Consider the following 19,159-nt stretch of genomic DNA (forward strand, 5'->3'; position numbering starts at 1 on the left):
TTTCCACAGGAAAGGAAACTAGAGTTTAGCATCCCAACCAGACACACACAGGCTCTCACCTATTCTGAGGTCAACTCAGAGCTCACCCACGACTGTGTGTGTAATAAGAAAAGCTTTCTTTTCCACATGCCCAATCATTCAAACACCCACAGCTTGCTTACATCCCCACCAGAAACTAGTAACCTGCATTCAGAAATCCTGTAAGTTCAATTATCTGGCCCTTCATGTGATATTTCCGTGTAGAAATACAATAAATTGCATGTCTTCCTGCAGGTCTCAGTACTGACCTGTCTCCTGTCAGTTTGTTCCTCAATTATAAATTAGCAGAGAATAAAGAAGGAAAAGATTCCTCTATCAAGTTCAGCTAAGTGGAAGTGTGAGAAGAACCAGTCAAGTATAACATAAATATAAAAATATTATGTGCATAAGTAGCAATGTTTGTTCACATAATAAGGTTCACATTCAAAGATGTGGTGCAGGATCACTTATCAGGTAGGGAGGGCAGGTGTCAGTCAGTATACTGTAAGGTAAGTCACCATTAGAAATAAAACATAATTCCAAGAAAGTTTTCTGTCTTGTTCTCAATAACAGATTTACCAATACTCTAATATTGCAGTAACTAAAACTTACTGATTCTCTTTACAATGTTTCTCATACATGGATTTTCCTCAGACACAAATTTATGGCTACCATCCTGGCTGAGCCCTTCATTATGCTATATTTAAAATCTCAAAAGAATGCTAGGTTCTTTTTTTTAAATATATCTTCGAGACAGGGTTACTCTGTGTAACAGTCCTAGCTGTCCTAGGACTCGCTTTGTAGACCAGTCTGGCCTCAAACATCTTCCTGCCTCTGCCTCCAAGTGCGCCACCATGGCCTGGCTTGACTGTTAACATTCTTATAGAGACAAAAAGACCAAAAATAAAGGGCCCCAAATAAAAAGCAGAATCTCCCATTACCTAACAATCAGATCCTAGCTGTTTGGTGCCCAATGCAGCAAACTATTATGAAATTCCTAATAACTCCTGAGTTTCTCCTCCCCAAATGGCCTGTCTTGTAACAGAGGCCCCTCCATAATAACAGGTTCTTGCACCTGCCAACTTCTTATGGCCCAGAAGGCAAGGCCAGGTAGCTTCTCTTCAGCACTATAGAATGCTTCTCCTCTTGCACAACCACTGTGCTCCTGTCCACTCTTTACTACAGCTCCTCTATCAACTCTGGTCTGATAAAATGCCCTTTCTCCTTGACGTCTGTCACCCAGCAGAATACTTTGGTGAACTAGCTAGGGAGCACATCTCATGCCTCCCTTAGCATCTCTTGATTGGCTGTTTGTGGTAGCAGGAGGAAGTGGCCCTCAAGAGCAACTGAGTAACTCTGGCTGGAGCATTTCTCCAGTGAGATCCCAAGGCTTCTGGGCTCTAACTATCCACAATCTTCATTCTCTCTCATCCTCAAAACATCCCTCAGAAGACTCAACAGGCTTTAAGATCAGAGCTTCATAGCCACCCCAGAAGAATGGTTGCACACACACCTCATCAAATCAAATCAAGCATCACCCCCTCTAACCTCCCAGTGGAAGCTTCTTAAGTTTTTATCAGGCCAAACAGTTGGGAATCAAAGTCCTCCAATTTCTAGTCCAGCCTCTTTTCATTAGCATCCAATCTCCTCCCCCTTTTATAGTCTGTCTAGCAAAAGGAAACATGTAGTTTCTGGCAAACAGATTTTTAATAATCACCAGCTTTCATTTCTAATATCAGATAGGGAATGGGTGTGCCCTCCTCAAAATTAAGTATGATCTCCATGCAGACTCATGCTTTTCATCTCCCAGGAAGGAAGAGATCTAATTTAACTATTAGAGACTGCCCACTATGATTCCACTCAAGAACATTATTGGCCCACTCTTTTCCCAATTTGCATCTTTACAATTTGCATTACTCATATCTAGAAGGCATCTCAGACTCTTTACAGTAAGCCCTTCCTGGGACAGTCCTCATACTAGGTCCAGAGGCTTACTGACTGGCTCAGCGAGTTACATCCCTGGGACACACAATCAACACTGTTACTGACTCACATTTTCAGGATAACCTCCTTATATTAACCCAGGTGAATGGGTCTATCTTTAAACCTTCCTACAAGACAAAAGACCACCTGCAGTGTGTGCACCAGACCAATCAGGTACTCCCCATGTGTCCACCTGAAGTCAAGTTAAAAGGCCTGTCACTGTGGATGCCTCCATCTAGAATTAAGACTGTTCCACCACAATTTCAAGCAACCTGAATAGACATAAACATACTGGTACATCTATGTTTACTGCTGCACTATTTCCAATAGCCAGAAAATAAAACCAGCCTACAAATCTATCCAGAGATGAATGGATGAAGAAGAAAACATAGTACCTATGTGCAATGAAATTGTATCCAGCTGCTAAAAAAGAAATCATGACATTTGAAAGAAAACAGGTGGGATTGGAAATCATTATGTTAAACAAAGTATGACAGACTCAAAGAAGCAACTACCACAAAAAGTGCAGAGAACGAGAGACTGTTGAGTGCTGAGCACTAAATGGAACAGCTGTATCATACCCCATCCTCCTGAAGCTCAGGGGTCACTGTGAAAGAGGGGGCAGAAAGACTGTAGGAGCCAGAGGTTCTGGAAGATTGCTGCAAAACATGTTCCCAGACACGACAGAGCCTGACACACAAGACCTGCACAAGATCAAGCCTCCAAAACTCCAGCATGGATAGGGGCGCGGGAACAGTTGATGGCTTTGCTCCTTGACGTGCAAACAAACACAATTTGACTGGCTGCTTCCAGTCCCTGCCACCTTGACTTCCCTAAGCGATGGACTGAAACCACAAACTGTGTGCTAAAATAAGCCCCCCTCCTTCTATGTTGTTTTTCATCAGGGTATTTTATCACAAAAATTAAACTAAGGGACATGCTGTATGACAGACCAGATGCTATCAGGAGCAGGGAGCCATAGCATGCAATCAGCCATGCTGCTCACGAGGACCTGTGTATTTCTAAGTGTTTCTAAGCTATGCAGCTCGGCAGGTGAGGTGTATTAAATGCATTACCATCTTAAAGACACATTCAACCTGTAATTGAAATTGGTGTCATTGGAAGCCAAGGAGCACTTCCATTGGATCTACACACCCGGTATAAAGTGTTTGGCACTGTTAGTGAAACTAAAAGCTGTGTACACAACTTAAATGCATTGAAAAAATATTAAGTCCTGTAAGAATCTGATGGCATTTGGTGACCCTTTGCATATAATAGCTAAGGATACATCTAACATACTCTTCTTTCAAACAACACTTTCTTCCTGAGATAGGATTTCCTGCTAACAGCAAAGATAAATGTAACCAAAGTCATCCACTTTAACAACCATTGTTCATTCTTGACAAATCACATGAGAACAAAGGATACTTCAGAAAATCAAAACCAGAAGCATCATTATAGATGAAGTTATGGGTCATATCTTGCAAACTACTATAACTCAGTGCAGTGCTTAACAAGCAAGCACATGTCAGATATATTTTAATTCAAGAAACAAACAGCACAACAGAGGTACCATACTGGGTCACACCAGTGGAAGCTTTAACATGGAAATGCTAAGGCACTTCACAGAGGACAAGGAATTTTGTGAAATAATTACAAGCCAGATTTTAATGAGTGAAATAACCAGATTCAGAAGGACAAAAATTGTATATTTTCTCTTATCTGTGGAATATAGACTGCAAGGTATGAAAGCGGAAAGGATACTGTTTGGGAAGAACAAGAGGTTCACAAGATGGAAGACAAAGCGGGCAGAGAAAAGTATGATCAGAGTGTGTTACTGACATGAATACAAATGTTTTTGTATAGTTAACATACACTGATTTAAAAACAAAAAACAAAGACTTAGAAGAATGGGCATGAGACTGAACTGGACGGTTCTAGTGTCACGTTTAACACTAAAAAATTATAAAAGATAAAGAGTAAGAAAATGAGGCAGATCAGGCCATCCTGCAGTGTTAGCATTTAAACATGGACAACCAAAAAGACTGAAAATCATGAGCTCACAGCTGCATTCAGATCAATACCACTAGGAGTCTGACAAAACTTCAAAACACTGAAGTCCATCTGCAGATCTGAGCTTGTGGAACACTCCTGAAGTCCCAGAACTCAGAAGGTAGAGCTAGGAGGATAAGGAATCCAGGCTCTTTCAGCAAGGTTGATATCAACTCGGCCTACATGAGACCCTCTCCCAAAGTAAACAAACAGAAAGAGAGAAAAATCATCCAGTGGCTTGTAATTACAAACCTTGCCAATCCTGACAACCTGAGTCCAATTACACAGGACTCACACAGTGGAAGGAGAGAACTGACTTTCCCCAAGATGCACTCTGACATCCATCCGTACACTGTGATATGTACGCACACAAACATACATACACACAGCAAATAAAAAAATACACTACTACTAACAATAAAAGAACCTCAAGTCTGGGAAAAGATGGCGCCATCAGAAGAGTACTTACCTCATAAGTTTAAGGACTTGCATTTGAGCCCTAGTACCCTTGTCAAACAGCCAGGCATGAGGTCAGGGAGGTGGTTCAGTGAGTAAAGGCACTTTCAGTCATGCCTTATGATGTTAAGTTCAATCTCCCAAGAGCCACATGATGAAAGGAGAAAAGATTTTTTCAAAGTTCTTTTTTGATCTCTACACATGTGTCAAGATATGTGTGCACCCTCCCCACACACACCCCAAAAAACTAATGCCTATGTTCTGCTTGCTTTATTTACCCCACACTGTGTTCTTTGTTACTGCTTATATCACTGCAGCCGCTTAGGATGGGACACTCCTGAGATCCCGACCAACACCACAGGGTGGCTCACACACGCTTCTTTTCAAATTCTACAGTCTCAGCCTGTGAAGCCCAAAGTAGAGACAGGAAAATGCTTCCCCAGCAAACTCTGCTTTAAGTCAGGTCCAATGGCTCTAGGGAGGCTGGGACAGGAGGACAACTGGAAGCTCAAAGCCATCCTGGGATGCACAGTGAGTTCAATGACAGCCTGGGATAATAGCTAAATCCTGTCTCAAAACACAAAGAAGTTTGTTTCAGAAAACAAACAAAAAGCAGGGCTCACCTGCCATCCAGTAGCTACCTTTTAACAGCTTTACTGGGTGCTATCAAGTAAAAGCCTAAGTTTCCATTACTATTTTATGTTTTATTACTCTTTAGACAAATACATTTAGGCTACACACATCTGAAAGGAGTGGAGCGAGTTGAAACATGTGTGGCTTTTTAAATATATCTCTATTCATGGTAGCATTTAGTAGAGTCTACTGTCTTGAAAGCTTTTTGGGGTGGGGTGGCTGCCTAAGTTGGGGGTCAGAGGGAAAATAAATTAATAAATGCACACCGACACTAACCTTTACAACACAACTCCCAGTTTCCAGAAGTTTCTTAAGCAATCACACATGTGCACACTGCTGTTTGTTTTAATTTTTCAAAGGACATACTTATTAAAAATCCCTTTTTTCTGGGGCGGGAGTGAAGGTTCAGTAGTTTAGAGTGCTTGCCACTCTTTTGGAGGACCCCAGCTCAATTCTCAGCGTGCATATGGTGGCTTACAACGATTTCTGATTCTAAGGACACCAATGCCCTCTTCTGGCCTTCTGGGGCACCAGGCACACACAGACATACAAGCAGTATCATTGGGGGAGATTTGTTTGTGTTGTTGCTCCAGAACACCAAAGGACTCAGGCCTTGTTTTGGAGGGTGGGGTCCACATTCAGCTGGCCGGAGTGGACCACAGAGTTTTCTGGCAGACACACAAGAGGAATAAGGAGGGGCCAAAGGAGAGGTGTGGACTTTTTGAGCGGGGAAGCATGGAGAGTAGAGGTTGCTGATCGTTTTCTCTATCACTCTTCGAATCTATCAGATTTTACCTGAATATCTGACTCCCGCCCATTTTTCATTAATGAAACAATAAAAGAAGCCGTTTTATCTGGTGTCCAATGTGGAACAGGAACACACAGCGATAGCCACCATGCTGCTTTGCTCATAGCAAGGGCTTTTCCTGTTGCAATCTCCCTGCAACACAGTACGTCTGGTGCACGGGCCAATAGGAGCAGACAACACATCTATACAGATTAAACGAATTAATTTAAAAAACAAAACTTATTTTTTTCTGTGTGTATGTGTGTTCATGTGTGTGAACATTGGCATGGATGTGTCATGACACACATGGAATTCAGAGGACAACCATGGGTGTTGGTCCTTGCTTTCTACCTTGTAAGAGATATCTCTCGCAGTGCTTACCACTGTATATAATAGGCTAGCCCGTCTACAAGCTTCCCTTAGTCTAGGAGTGGAGAGGCTGGCACTACTTGTCTTTTTTACAGATTCTGAGGATCAGAACTTGTACACAAATAGCTCTTATCCACCGAGTTCTCAAATAATATTCCTACCTCTTCAGTCACCATTCACACACCTGTATGCAAAAAGATGTTTTCTGTGAAGCTTCACTTCTTTGCAAATAAATAGTAGTTTTGTAAATAATAGACAACAATATAGATATTTGCTGAAAACAAGAATCCAACAACATCCACCAAGAAAGACAACGTGAGGCCATGAGTGGGAGAAGAAGGAAAGGCTGTTGTTAATTAAAAGCCATAATAGGAAGTATGGGAGCGTATTGACTTTTGGACTTGATAACAAGGCTCTCTTTTACACATTGATGAATTCAAACATGAATTGTCATGCAGACTCTAATTTTATACAAAGAAGGTATGTGCATGTACTTACTATACTATTCTGTTAAGTTTCTGAGTGTTTGAAATTACTCAAGAAAACAATACCTCGTCCTACATCTCTGAATCAGTCTGATTCAGCACACTCCCATCAGGAGACTAAAAGGCAGAGTTTTGAAAACACTTCAGAGGGAAAAAAAGACAAGCAGACATACTTCTGTGCTGAGACTGATGGAAGGAGTGCGTCCTGCTTCGATCTGGAGAATAGCTTCTACTGCTGAGACTGGAGCCAGATCTGCTGTGCGGGGAGTCCTTCCGGCCTACAGGTGATTCTCTGAAAAAAGGAGCGTCCCTTTTATGGGGAGATCGTTCTCTTGAATAATGGGAAGAGTAGAAACTTTTTCTTCTAAAGCCATCTCTCATGTCCCTTTGAAGGAAAAAAAAGGTTAATTATATTCTCTATCTGAATACACAAATGGCAAAAGATTACAAGCTAAGTCTTGGCTCCCTTTTATAGCAGTGACTAACTGTTGAAGTCAGTTAACAAAGTAAAACGTCAGCAAGACATGATTTAGAATGTATCACTTTTCACAGTCTGGAGTAGAGCCAGATTATTAAGTACAAAGCTACTTTATTTTAAAATGTGAAGAACAGAGTCTCTACTACTCCCAGAAACACTTAGGAACTGCAAAATATTCCAAGAAAAACAGCTCAGAGCCGTTATTCTAGTCTAAATATAGTATGTAATGGACATCTCTCACCCAAAAGCTCCAAAATCTGAAACCTATATTCATCAGCATGATGCTCAGAGTTTCCTACTCTGCCACATTTCAGAGTTCACACCAAGGATATTCACCCCACAAAGTTTAGTAAAAGTTTTTTTAAAAATCTGAAAACTCCTTATCTCAAGCATCTCTGAGAAGAGAAACCCCACCTGTATACACTATTGACTTATCTCCACAGTTAGTAGCTAGAAGGTTTGTTCACAGCCATTAGGATGTGGAGGGCACTGGTAGGTAGTGGCCAGCAAGGCCACCAAAATCCGGTAATACCAAACAAACTAAAGCCATACAAGCTCAAGAGATCCATCTAGCCTGTCTCTAGCTGTTAAGTCCTTTCTCTCGCATCTTGTGTCCTCAGCACACAAACTGTTAGGAAGCCTACCACCTTCACAAATTTTACACTTGGATTTTTGCACACCCACTTCCTCCTTCAGCAGTATCAACTCAAAGCAGCAGTGAGCCAACTGATAAAATTCTAGGCAGGGCAGGGACACAGCTGAGTCTGAAGTGATCACTTTGTATGGATGGCATTGCTTGGATACTAGCACTGAAAAAAGAGAAATCAAAAGAGGCAGGGAGGAAGAGGAGAAACATTTTATACAAGAGGAACAAAGTAAATCCAACTTATTAAATGAATCAAGATATAAACCTCTATAAAATATAAAAAAGTTTTAAAAAAATGAAAACAAATTTCCATAAAAAGAATGCTCAAAGAAGTTTAAATTAACTTAAGTATACAATTAAGTAACAATTATTAAAAATTTAACAATTTTTTCCCTTTTTGTCTCTATTTTTGTTGTTACTGTTTTGAGACAGGTCTTGCTAAATCTTAGCCCAGGCTACTCTGTACAGCAGTCTCCGACTTCCGCCTCCCCAGTACTGGCATTACAGGTGCGCACTGCCATGCCTGCCAAGGCACTGTACCTTATACAGACAAGTGCTGACACAAAGCAAGGGCATTGATTTTTATTTTCCTTTCTTTTCCCAGTGCTAGAGATCAGACCCAGAGCTTTTTCTGAAAATAATTCTCAACTGATTATCAGTCCCCACTACACAAGCAAGCTGTTTGTCTTAAAGTTCAAATGAGTACTAGCTAATCAAGTCACTAAATACACTGCCCTACAGAAACAATTAAGTTCCCCCCTAGGAAAAAGTCAAAAGCATTTAAAATTCATCTAGAGTAAATGAACTCATATAAAGCACCAGTACTGAAATAAAGCACTCAAGAATCCTAATATAATGAAGTCAGGTTCACACCAACATCTCTAGTCAGCCAGTTGATGTGTGTGTGCTCAGCAGGTCTTAAGAACTATATGGAGACCCAGTAGAGAACCAAATCTCCATTTGGTGCTATTGAGTCCCTTCTATCACTGATCTCTGAGGACAGGAAGAAAAGCTGACATTAAAGAAAGCGTATTCCAAGGAGAACAAAGACTTTCTACTGAAATTAAAGGATCTTTATTGCTTGCTTAGTGGGAAGAGAAGAAACAGAATCCTAAACGGGAGAAAGTACCACTTTCTCTTCCTTTGAACAGCTGAACTGCTGAGCTAGAGTTTCCAAATCCCAACGCCAGAGGGCAGTCAAAGCAAAGCACAGCTCAAATGAGCAGCCTGTGTAGTTAGCTTCTCAGTCCCTTCACATCAACTCCCTGCCCACCAACCTCAGCAAAGACATCACAACAAACACTACCCTAACCACCTGGCTGGCAAGCCCACACTTATGTGGGTATGAATATGCACATTACTTGATAAGCGCTGTGGAGAACTGCCTGGCTCTAGGTGAGTTTAGCACTTAGGATCTGTGACAAGGGATTAATGAAATGTCCAAGGGGGCTGGTTTAATTTAAAGTGGTATGTATGAACCAGTAAGGTTTTTTAGGAGGAGGGCAGGGGCAGGGGCGGGCATTTGGCTTATACATCTTGATCACAGTCCTTCATCCAGGGAAGTCAGGGCAGGAACTCAAGGTAAGAACCTGGAAGCCGGAACAGAAGCAGAGACCATAAAGAATGTTGCTTACTGGTTTGACCTCATGGATTGCTGGGCCTGTTTTCTTTTTCCCTTTTTTTTTAAGCTTTCATTTTTACTTTTTATATTGAAAATAGATTATTCATACAGTATATTCTGATTCCCAGATCCTCCCCACTTCCCCATCCACCCAAATCCACACACACCCTTTCTTCTCTCTCTCTCCCTCTCATTAGAATACAGACAACTAAAAAGGTAATAAGAATAAGACAAAATAAAAACAAAACAAACAAACCAGAAAATAAAAAAAACAAACAGGACTTTAAAAAACCAAAGAGAAATCACAACACATACAGACGCTGAGACGGACACAGAAAAAGCTCATAAAAAGACAAAATAGGAAACCATATATAAGCAAAAGGTCTGTAAGATTAAACACACAAACAAACAAACAAACAAACAAACCCTCCAAAAACACACTGAAATCGTTTTGTGTTGGCCATCTTCTGCTGGGAATGGGGCCTGCCCTTAAGTGTGGTTTGTTCCTCCATTGATACTCCTTGGAGAATGGTAATTTTTCATTTGCAAGCAGTTGTCAACCAGAATAGCTCAAGAGTTAGGGATGGGGACTCATGTCCACTTTCCTCTCGGCACGGGGACGCCACCTGGCTTAGACCTGTGCATACTGCCACAGTCTCTGTGACCTCATTTGTGCATTGGTCCTGTTGCAGCTAAAGGCCTTGGTTCCTTGGTTTCTTCCACCTTACTGGCACATAAAAACTCTCTTCTTCCATATAGCTCCCTGGGTCCTGAGGGAAATGATTCGATGAAGACATCCCATTTAGGACTGAGTGTTCCAAGGTCTCACTAGTAAGTTAAAAAACAAAACAAAACAAAAAACCCAACTGATTGTGGGGCTCTGCGTTGGTAGGGTGCTTGCATGAAGTCCTGGAGTAAGCCCACAGCACACATGTATAGGTGGAGGCAGGAGGATCAGGATGACGAGGCAGCTCATGGGTAAAGGCTCTTGCCATCAAGCCTGACACTCCCGGTTCAATGCCCAAGAGCAACATGGTGGAGAGAACCAGCTCTCACAACTTGTCCTCAGACCCCCACGTGCTCACTGTGGCAGGAGCACACCCACATTTACACACAAAATGAATAAATTTGTATTTTTTAAAAACATTCATCATCATCCTCAGCTACTTAGTGAGTCTGAGGCCAGCCTGGGCTACATGTGACCCTATATACAAAAAAGAACAATAATAAACCCTAACACTAATCTAGATATTGTAGCAGAAATTAGAGTTGGATCAACACTGTGTGGTAGGAGTTAAAGGAGTCAAATACATAGCAACCATATCTATAGAAACACACGAAGCTAGTCAAGGCTACACAGTGGATCCTATCTGTGGAATAAAATATAATAAGTAAATGGACGAGTGAAATGAATTCTAGCAAATTTTAACCTAACCTATGTCTGTCTAATCGACATGTAATCAGTACTTGAAAATCCACTGAGGTATTTTACATTTCATCTTAAATCTTGAAAACCCAGGATTATGTATTTTCCAGTTAAGTAAAGTGACTTCTATTTGAGCGAGTCAAATCTCAAGTGCTCAATAGTGTGGCCAGAGATTTCCATCCTGGAAGCCCAGATTTCAGAGCAAAGAGAGCAGACCAGCTTCACAACATACAGAGAAGAAAAGTTATCAGAAGAGAAACTAAAAAGCCAAGACAGAAAGCATAAGAGACTTAAAACTTCTTATGAAATACTGCAATGCTGGAAGAAGCCTACATTTAGGATCTAAAGGTCATGTGACTTGTCAGTCTACTAAAATATTGGGGAAAACCTGTACTCAAAGTGTCAACCCAACATTTTTTTTAAAAAAAGAAAGAAAAAAAAAAAAAAAAAAAGGTTAGGACAGAGAAATTTGTACCGAAGGAACCTAGGGCTGATCTTATTTCAGTGGTAGGTGCCTACCCGCTGTGGTAGGTGAGCAAAAAGCCATCTTACAGAACAGGAACTGAAAATCCAACACACAAGAATCTGACTGAAAATCGGGGACCAACTGTTCAATAGAAAAAGATAAAACAAGAATAAACAAAAGAGAAGAAGAACCATGAAGGAAAATGTAAGGAAAGGGGAAACCTCTGGAATTTCAAACAGAAAGTATTAGGTAACTCCCATCAGAAGGCCACATCCCAGCCAAGTGACTCCAGGGGCTGCCAAGAGAAAGCGTGGAGCAGAGGAAGACAGCAGCTGGACATCCCCAGAACCCTGTAAGATCGATCACCTGTAAGAGCAGCAGAAACACAGGCTAAGGAGGCTCCTTCCCTGACCACAGCAGAACCTCTAACCCGCCCGGAGAACTCTGCATTCTAGATTCCAAACTTCAACAAAGCTTCCCTGGAGACTCCTGCTCACAAAACTCTTTGAGAAGGACAGAAACAGGGAACCTTACTAATGTGTAAGAGTAGAACTATCCACAAGCTAGAAAACAAAGTCAAAGCTCAGGACACAGGCCTAACAATCCCCAGAGAACAGTCTAGGGTCTGACCACGCCTACTGGCAGCTACAGCTGAAATATGCAAAAAAGAACTGCTAAGGCATGTGTTTTCAGAGACGGCAGATAGTCAGAGTGGGCAGAAAAGAACGTGAGCTAGAAACTCCAACCATCAAGGAAAAAGGGTGACGTCCTACAAATACGTCAGCGGTGAGGATGGGGTCATCTGAATGGGCAAGCTCAGAGGACCACAGTGGCTCAGAGTGGGTAACAAGACACAGGCACTGCCAGAACGGTTCACAAACCCAGGAGTGAGGAAGCATATGAGCTGAGCAAAAACTCCTCCCTGGAGTTAGGAACCAGGTGTAGAAAATGGCTAAGAATGAGACAAGTTGGAGCTGCTGTATTTTGAGTGTTGTGAGTATGAAGGCAGATAAGATAGCCCAGCACGCTGAGTGCTTACTGTTCTTGTGCAAGACTGTGTTTGGTTCCAAATCAGACAGCTCACTGCCTATACCTCCAGCCCTGGGAAGATCCAAAGCCTCTGGTCTTCACAGGCACCTGTACTCACATATACACACACACACACACACACACACACACACACACACACACACACACACACAAAAAACATAATTAAAAAACAAAACCATTTCTACAAGGTTTTTGTTTGTTTGTTTAAGTGAGATGTGTATGTTGTGTTTCCAGTGTATTTAAGGGTCTAAAGGGCTTTTTTAAAAATATATAAATAAGCTAAGTGTAGTAGTACATGCCTTTAATTCCATCCTAGCACTCAAAAGGCAGAAGCAGGTAGATCTCTGAGTTTGAGGCTAGCCTGGTCTACATAGTTCTAAGAGAGCCAGAGCTACATAGTGAGATCCTGTCTTGAAACAAACCACACACACACACAACCAAAATGTTTATAATGAAGTCTCAAAATACACACATTTTTTAATGAATTGCTGCCTTTTTCTATCACAGTACACTGCTTCTTCAAAAGGACAGCATCTAGCTGCATCACAAACATTGCCGCTCCAAGGCGGAGAAAGCAAAGGGCAGAATGCAGGCTGGAGAATGAAGTACGGGAAGATAAGCCCACAAGAATTCTCTCAGGCACACCACTGTTAATTGAACTTGGATGCTGTTTTAGAGGCTGATTTCTTTATTTCACAGCACGGGGTATTGAACCCAGGGATCTGTACATGCTAGCAAGAGTTCAACCACTGAGCACATCATCAGTCCCTCCGAAGCAGATTTCTAAAGCTCAGATTCTTCCCTGAATCCCAAAGTAATTGCAGCTGTTCAAGCTGTAGGTCAAATCCAATAGGCCATGACAGATGAGACCTTCCAGCCTGACATTTATGCACATACACACACAGCATATGCATGGAGGTCAGAGGGCTGTTGCAGGAGTCAGTACTCTCTAACACTATGTGGGCTTCAGGGGTCGCCATATACAGGTCATCAAGCTTGGCAGCAGATGTCTTTACCCACTGGGACGTTTGACTGGCCAGAGACACACTTAACTACATGAATTAAGTTTATTAGCTAGAGGGAAATTTCCATGAAGGAGGAGAAGGGGATGTCGGGAAGGAAGGAGAAAATGGATCTTCCTTATTATTTCAGCCCTCCCCGCATTGAATACTATATAAATACTCCACACAAAACACTGACTGCAAGTCAATGGCAACTTCAACAAGGAATTAAGGCTTCAAGAATCAATTTAGGAAAGCAGTTTGGTGACAGTTGTTTTAAGAGTAAATGAACTGCAAACCCCACATATCTTCTGTTTTTCATGTGGAACTGGAGAAGCAAGGACAATGTGACATAAGCCAAGGGAGTTTCCATCTGACCTATTATTCTGTGCTTTCGGGGCTGGCTTAAGAGGTCTTTCCTGTGTTACGTAGTCTGACTCCTAACAGCTCTAAGAGACCTTCTGAGGGCGGGGCGTGGTGGCTCACTCCTTTAATTCCAGCATTTGGGAAGCAAAGGCAGGCCGATCTCTGAGATTGAGGCCAACTGCTCTACAGACTAAGTCCAGGACAACCAGCCTGTTACACACAGAAACTTTGTCTCAAAAAGAGAGACACACATTAAGATATGTCTAAACAACTGCAACAAAAAAGCAAAATCCTTTTTACAAGGTAATAACTGACTCTCTGAGAATCCTAACCATGATTCTCTTCATTAGGAAATGTTGGTGAAACAGAACAAAAGATGGAGGCACTGGTAGAAAACTGGGCATGGTAGAGCACTGAAAGAATTGGAATTCTATGCTAACCCTGGGCTATACAAAGAGGATGGGAGGTGGGGGAGATGGGGAGGTGTGAATGGAGAGGGGAGGAGTGGAGGGAGAAGGAATGAGAGAAGAGGAAGAAAAAGAAAAAATACACATAGTAGCAGAACTCCAATTCACATTGTACTAGAGCTAAACTGGTCTTGTGACTACATACCTATCTGCAAAGAAGGGTTAGGAAATACGGTCTTTGTGCCTAAGAAGTTGGAGAATAGTTAACTGGTGGTTTGAATGAGACTGGGCCAAATAGGTTCATATATTTCAATGATTTGTGTCTTCTAGTAGGTGGTTGTTTTTGTCATGTCCTTAAGTACCTGCCCCTTGGGCGTGTCCATCAGGGACCCTTAAGACCTGGGATGCATGTACGTGAGCTCTCTCTTCTCTTTGCTACCTTGTGGTCTTGGATGCTGGGGTGGATCAAGGCACAGCTCTCCTGAGAACCATGCTGGACCGTGGCCCACCCCTCTAGGATTCCTCAACCAACTCCTTTATTCTGGTTGTGAGCTAACCTCCAAATAAATTCCTTTGACCATCAAATAGACTGCATGGATTTATCCCATTTTCTGGTGCCCAACGTGGGGCAAACTCCAAATGCCTGGGTGGTCTCTGCCCTCGACCTCCGTGGCTGCTGTGGCACACTTTCCATGCTTCCCTGTCTCTTTCAAAATTCTCACGCCTCTGAAGAGACAAGGGTCAGGGCAGGGTTCTATTTTTGTCTTTACAGGATAACAGAAATACCCATCTTCCAGAAATCATGAGGCTTTAGATACCCAAACATCTACAGCAGAAGGAAAGAACCTATTGGTACCAATATATACAGGGTAAAATCTCAGTGCCTAATATCAATATCTCTTTAATTCTAGAAAAGTTGTGGTCCCGATTCAATTATAAATCAAACTGGCTTTGGAGTTGGAATGTGGCTCTCTCATTCTGTAAACCCAAGCATATTGCTAAAATAAAAATTAGGAAATTCTGTCTCATATTGAAAGACCCAACTGGTGTGAGACAGAAGAAAACCAATAATCTAAGGACCATTGTCCTCTAGATCCATTTCTTTCTATGCTTGTCCTTGCTTTTGAAAATTTCTCTATCCAGAAAAAATCCAAAACTTTCCATCTTGATATCAAAAATGTTCAAGTTGAACAATAAGTCTTTCCTGGGGCTGGAGAGATGGCTCAGAGGTTAAGAGCACTGGCTGTTCTTCTAGAGGTCCTGAGTTCAATTCCCAGCAACCACATGGTGGCTCACAATCATCTGTAATAAGATCTGGCTCCCTCTTCTGGCCTGCAGGCATACATGCAAACAGAACACTGTATACATAATAAATAAATAAACCTTAAAAAAAAAATGTCTTTCCAATAGCAATCTCTGAAGTCTCCAGAAGGAAGATGTGGCCCCACAACAATGACTCCATCCAGTCCAGAATGGTACTATGGTACTCATGAACATTTCTTAATGATAAACCTTGGACTGAAAACTCTCAAGGGAAGTTCCAAGATGAGATGGTCCATCATACTACACGTCTAGCCAGAATCTCAGACAACCTTACCCATTACCCTGAGACTGGCTGCAGAATATACAGTTAGTCCAATTGAGACCTATCTGAGCTTTCTTACAGAACCCCACAGAGTCAATCCCTAAAACAGCAGGAAACAATTCTAAGAAAATGAGACCCTTTCTCCCAAAGGTTTCATGTTTCTCAGGGTTATGGATGATGGTTATAGGATTGGTGGTAGAAGAAAATTAATTAGACTCAGTATTCTCCTAAAGAAAAAGGGGAATGGATAGGTATAGGATATTAAGATAGATTAGTATATATACTAGTAACCTAATTTAGTAAAATATCAGCCTTAGATAATTTGCACTGTTATGGATTCTTGTATATTGATACAAATAAAGAACTATATTTGTTGTAATGTACATATTTTTCTACTCTTATTTGAAATGTTTATATATTGATACAAATGTAAAATTATAATTGTCATGCTGTATGTATGTTCTACCTCTGTTTAGGGTATTTTATATATTGATACATATTTAGGATTGTTGTCATATTGCACTATACATTTCTACCTGTTTAAGATATTTTGTGCACTGTCATAATTTTGAGGTCATTGTCCTTTTACTGTATATTTTCTTTTTTTTTTTTTTTTTCGAGACAGGGTTTCTCTGTGTAGCTTTGCGCCTTTCCTGGAACTCGCTTTGGAGACCAGGCTGGCCTCGAACTCACAGAGATCCGCCTGGCTCTGCCTCCCGAGTGCTGGGATTAAAGGCGTGCGCCACCACCGCCCGGCTACTGTATATTTTCTTACAGACTGTTTACCTTGTTTATATGAAGCCTTAGTCATAAGGTTATTTAGGTAGATAAGACTTACAGATTTATAGTCACAATTTGCTTGTGATCTCTATAGTTGTTAGTAAGTTGTCAAGATTTAAGAGATGCATAGGTCAGGGGGACAGGTAATCTTCAAATACTTCATTGACCTAGAGAATATGGCATTTAAATAACTTAGAATTCTGTTGATGGGAGATATGATTGCTCCTGGCAACATTGATTTGGTCTTGAGAAAATGTTGGGCTTCTAGGACATTTCTGTTTGGAAGTTTGTCATCTTGGCACAAAATGGCCTACTAGGCAAAGAACTGCCCTTGCCTCGAATGATGACAGTACGAATGCTGTCTTTTCTGGATGAGCGGGACACAAGGAAAAGCCACTACTGAACCTTGCCAAGATGGGGATAAGATAGTCTTTCAAAATTCCTGCTTCTGAAAATGGTCTGTCAAATATTATAGGCCTGTAGCAAATTTGGACGCACCAACGATGCTGAGAAAGTTTAGGTGACTGTCCAGACTGCCAGCTGTCTCTTTTCTACTCTCGCAAAATTCCCAAAAGTTGCTTGCATCCATCTCCCATTTTCTCAGGTATTATTAAATTCCTTCTCAGGTCTTTGATGAAATTGAAGACTAACAGTTACAGTTACAATCTTCTCATACCTTAGCTAGAACATATTAAGTATTAGATTCAAATTCTTCAGGATAGGACACCTTTTGGAATGATCTCAGTAACATGTCATTTTCCTATGCTCTAGACTTCTCTGGATGTTAGTATGTGTCTCTTGTTTGATGTTGTTCTTGTCGGTTGTAGTTCCATTTGTTTATGTCATTACCCTTTATTTCTTCTTTATCATTATTCCTATTGTATATAGTTTTGTGTTAGGTTAGACCTTTCTTCCTTAGACAAAGGAGGAGATGTAGTGGGTGGTTGTTTGTTCCATGCCCTGATGAACCACCCCTAGTGAGGAAGCATGCAGCTGCTAGATATCTGCCCCTTGGGCATGGCCGACAGGGTTAATACCTAGGATGCATAAGTGCACTCTCTCTTCTCTTCACTAAGAACAGCATTGGACCGTGTCCCACCCCTCCAGGATTCTGTGACCAACTCCTTTATTTTGGTTGTGAGTTAACCCCCAAATAAATTCCTTTGACCATCAAATAGACTCTGTGGATTTATCCCATTGGTGTCTTGTTGGTGGACTGTTAGAAGAGATTTGTCACTGAAGGTGGTCTTGGGAGGTTTCAGAAGCCCACAACAGCCTAGTCTTTCTCTACCTCTGTGGTGTTTAGAAGGAAAATGGCCCCCACTGGCTCACTCATAGGGAGTGGCACTATTAGGAGTATGCCCTTGTTGGAGTAAATGTTGCTTTGTACAGTCATTAGGGGTCAGGCTTTGGGGATCTCAAATGCTCAAGCCAGGTCTGGTGTGACATTCATTTCCTGCTTCCTACTGATCTGGATGTAGAACTCTCAGCTCCTTTTTCAGCATGGTTGTCTGCCTACATGCTGCCATGCTTCCTGCCATGAACATAATGGACTAAACATGAGAAACTGTAAACCAGCCTAATTAAATGCTTTCCTTTATAAGAATTGCTGTGGTCATGGTGTCTCTTCATAGTAATAGAAATCCTAAATAAGACAGCCTCCATCTTGCAAATGAGCTCTCAGCTACTGCTCAAGCACCATGCACGTCTAGTCTGCCTGTCACCACGCCCCAAAACTGTAAGCAATCTAAGTTAAATGTTACAGAATTATTTTTTAAAATATTTTATCCCTTCAAAAAGAAGGGAGAAGGTCAGGTGTAGTGGGGCATACTTCTAATCCCGGCACTCAGGAGGCAAAGTTAAGAGATGCTAACTCCAGTGCCAGCCTGGTCTACATAGTAAATTCTAGGTCAGCCAGGACTATGTAATGAGACCTTTTGTCAAAAGAGAAAGGAAGAGAAGGGAGAGACTAGTAAGAGGGCTTAGCAGTGAAGAGCACCTTCTGTTCTTCTAGAGGACCAGAGTTCAATTTCTAGCAATTCCTAGTTCAGTGGCTCACAGTGCATGTAACTCTAGCTCTAGAGGATCAGAGATGCCTTCTTCTGGCCAACACACACATATACGCTGAAAATTAAAAAGAAAAAGAAAAAAAGGAAAGTTCAAAAAACCCATATTAATCACTTCCCAAACCTTCCTCAGAGCACCTAAAGATGCTAACAAAATGCTAGTTTATAGGGCTACTGCAGAGCCTGTGATCAAATCTCAAAATCCATGTGTATAACTGTGGGTATTGTACATCACAATCTTTAACTTCCTTTTTCCTTCATAACACTTCAGCAATACACATTAACTTTGGCATCTTGAACTTTGGCATCATTTTCCAGAGATGACCTTCATCAGAATTCTTATTCTATTTATTTTGTATTGTTCAAGACGAAGTCTCACTCTGGCTTGAACTCACTACAACGCTCTGGTTTGAGCTGAGATTTCAGATATTCACTACCACAACTGGCTTTCCATTATCACATTCTAAATATGGTAGCATATTTT

At 41.4% G+C, this 19,159-nt stretch overlaps 1 protein-coding gene across 5 annotated transcripts in view; it reads right to left on the reverse strand.

Moving 5' to 3' along the window:
- Nucleotides 1-19,159, reverse strand: part of Pphln1 (periphilin 1) — an 84,736-nt gene that overhangs the window by 38,966 nt on the left and 26,611 nt on the right. For 4 of the 5 annotated variants that reach the window (XM_059246856.1, XM_059246855.1, XM_059246854.1 and 1 more), the window contains one exon: nucleotides 6,957-7,168. In XM_059246856.1, coding sequence (XP_059102839.1) covers nucleotides 6,957-7,168 — 212 coding nt within the window. Of the gene's footprint in view, nucleotides 1-6,956; nucleotides 7,169-11,786; nucleotides 11,841-19,159 lie in introns of those variants that run through there. The other variant, XM_059246857.1, reaches the window with a different exon arrangement.

Source organism: Peromyscus eremicus, chromosome 20 (genome assembly GCF_949786415.1).
Source record: "Peromyscus eremicus chromosome 20, PerEre_H2_v1, whole genome shotgun sequence".
Classification (NCBI taxonomy): domain Eukaryota; kingdom Metazoa; phylum Chordata; class Mammalia; order Rodentia; family Cricetidae; genus Peromyscus; species Peromyscus eremicus.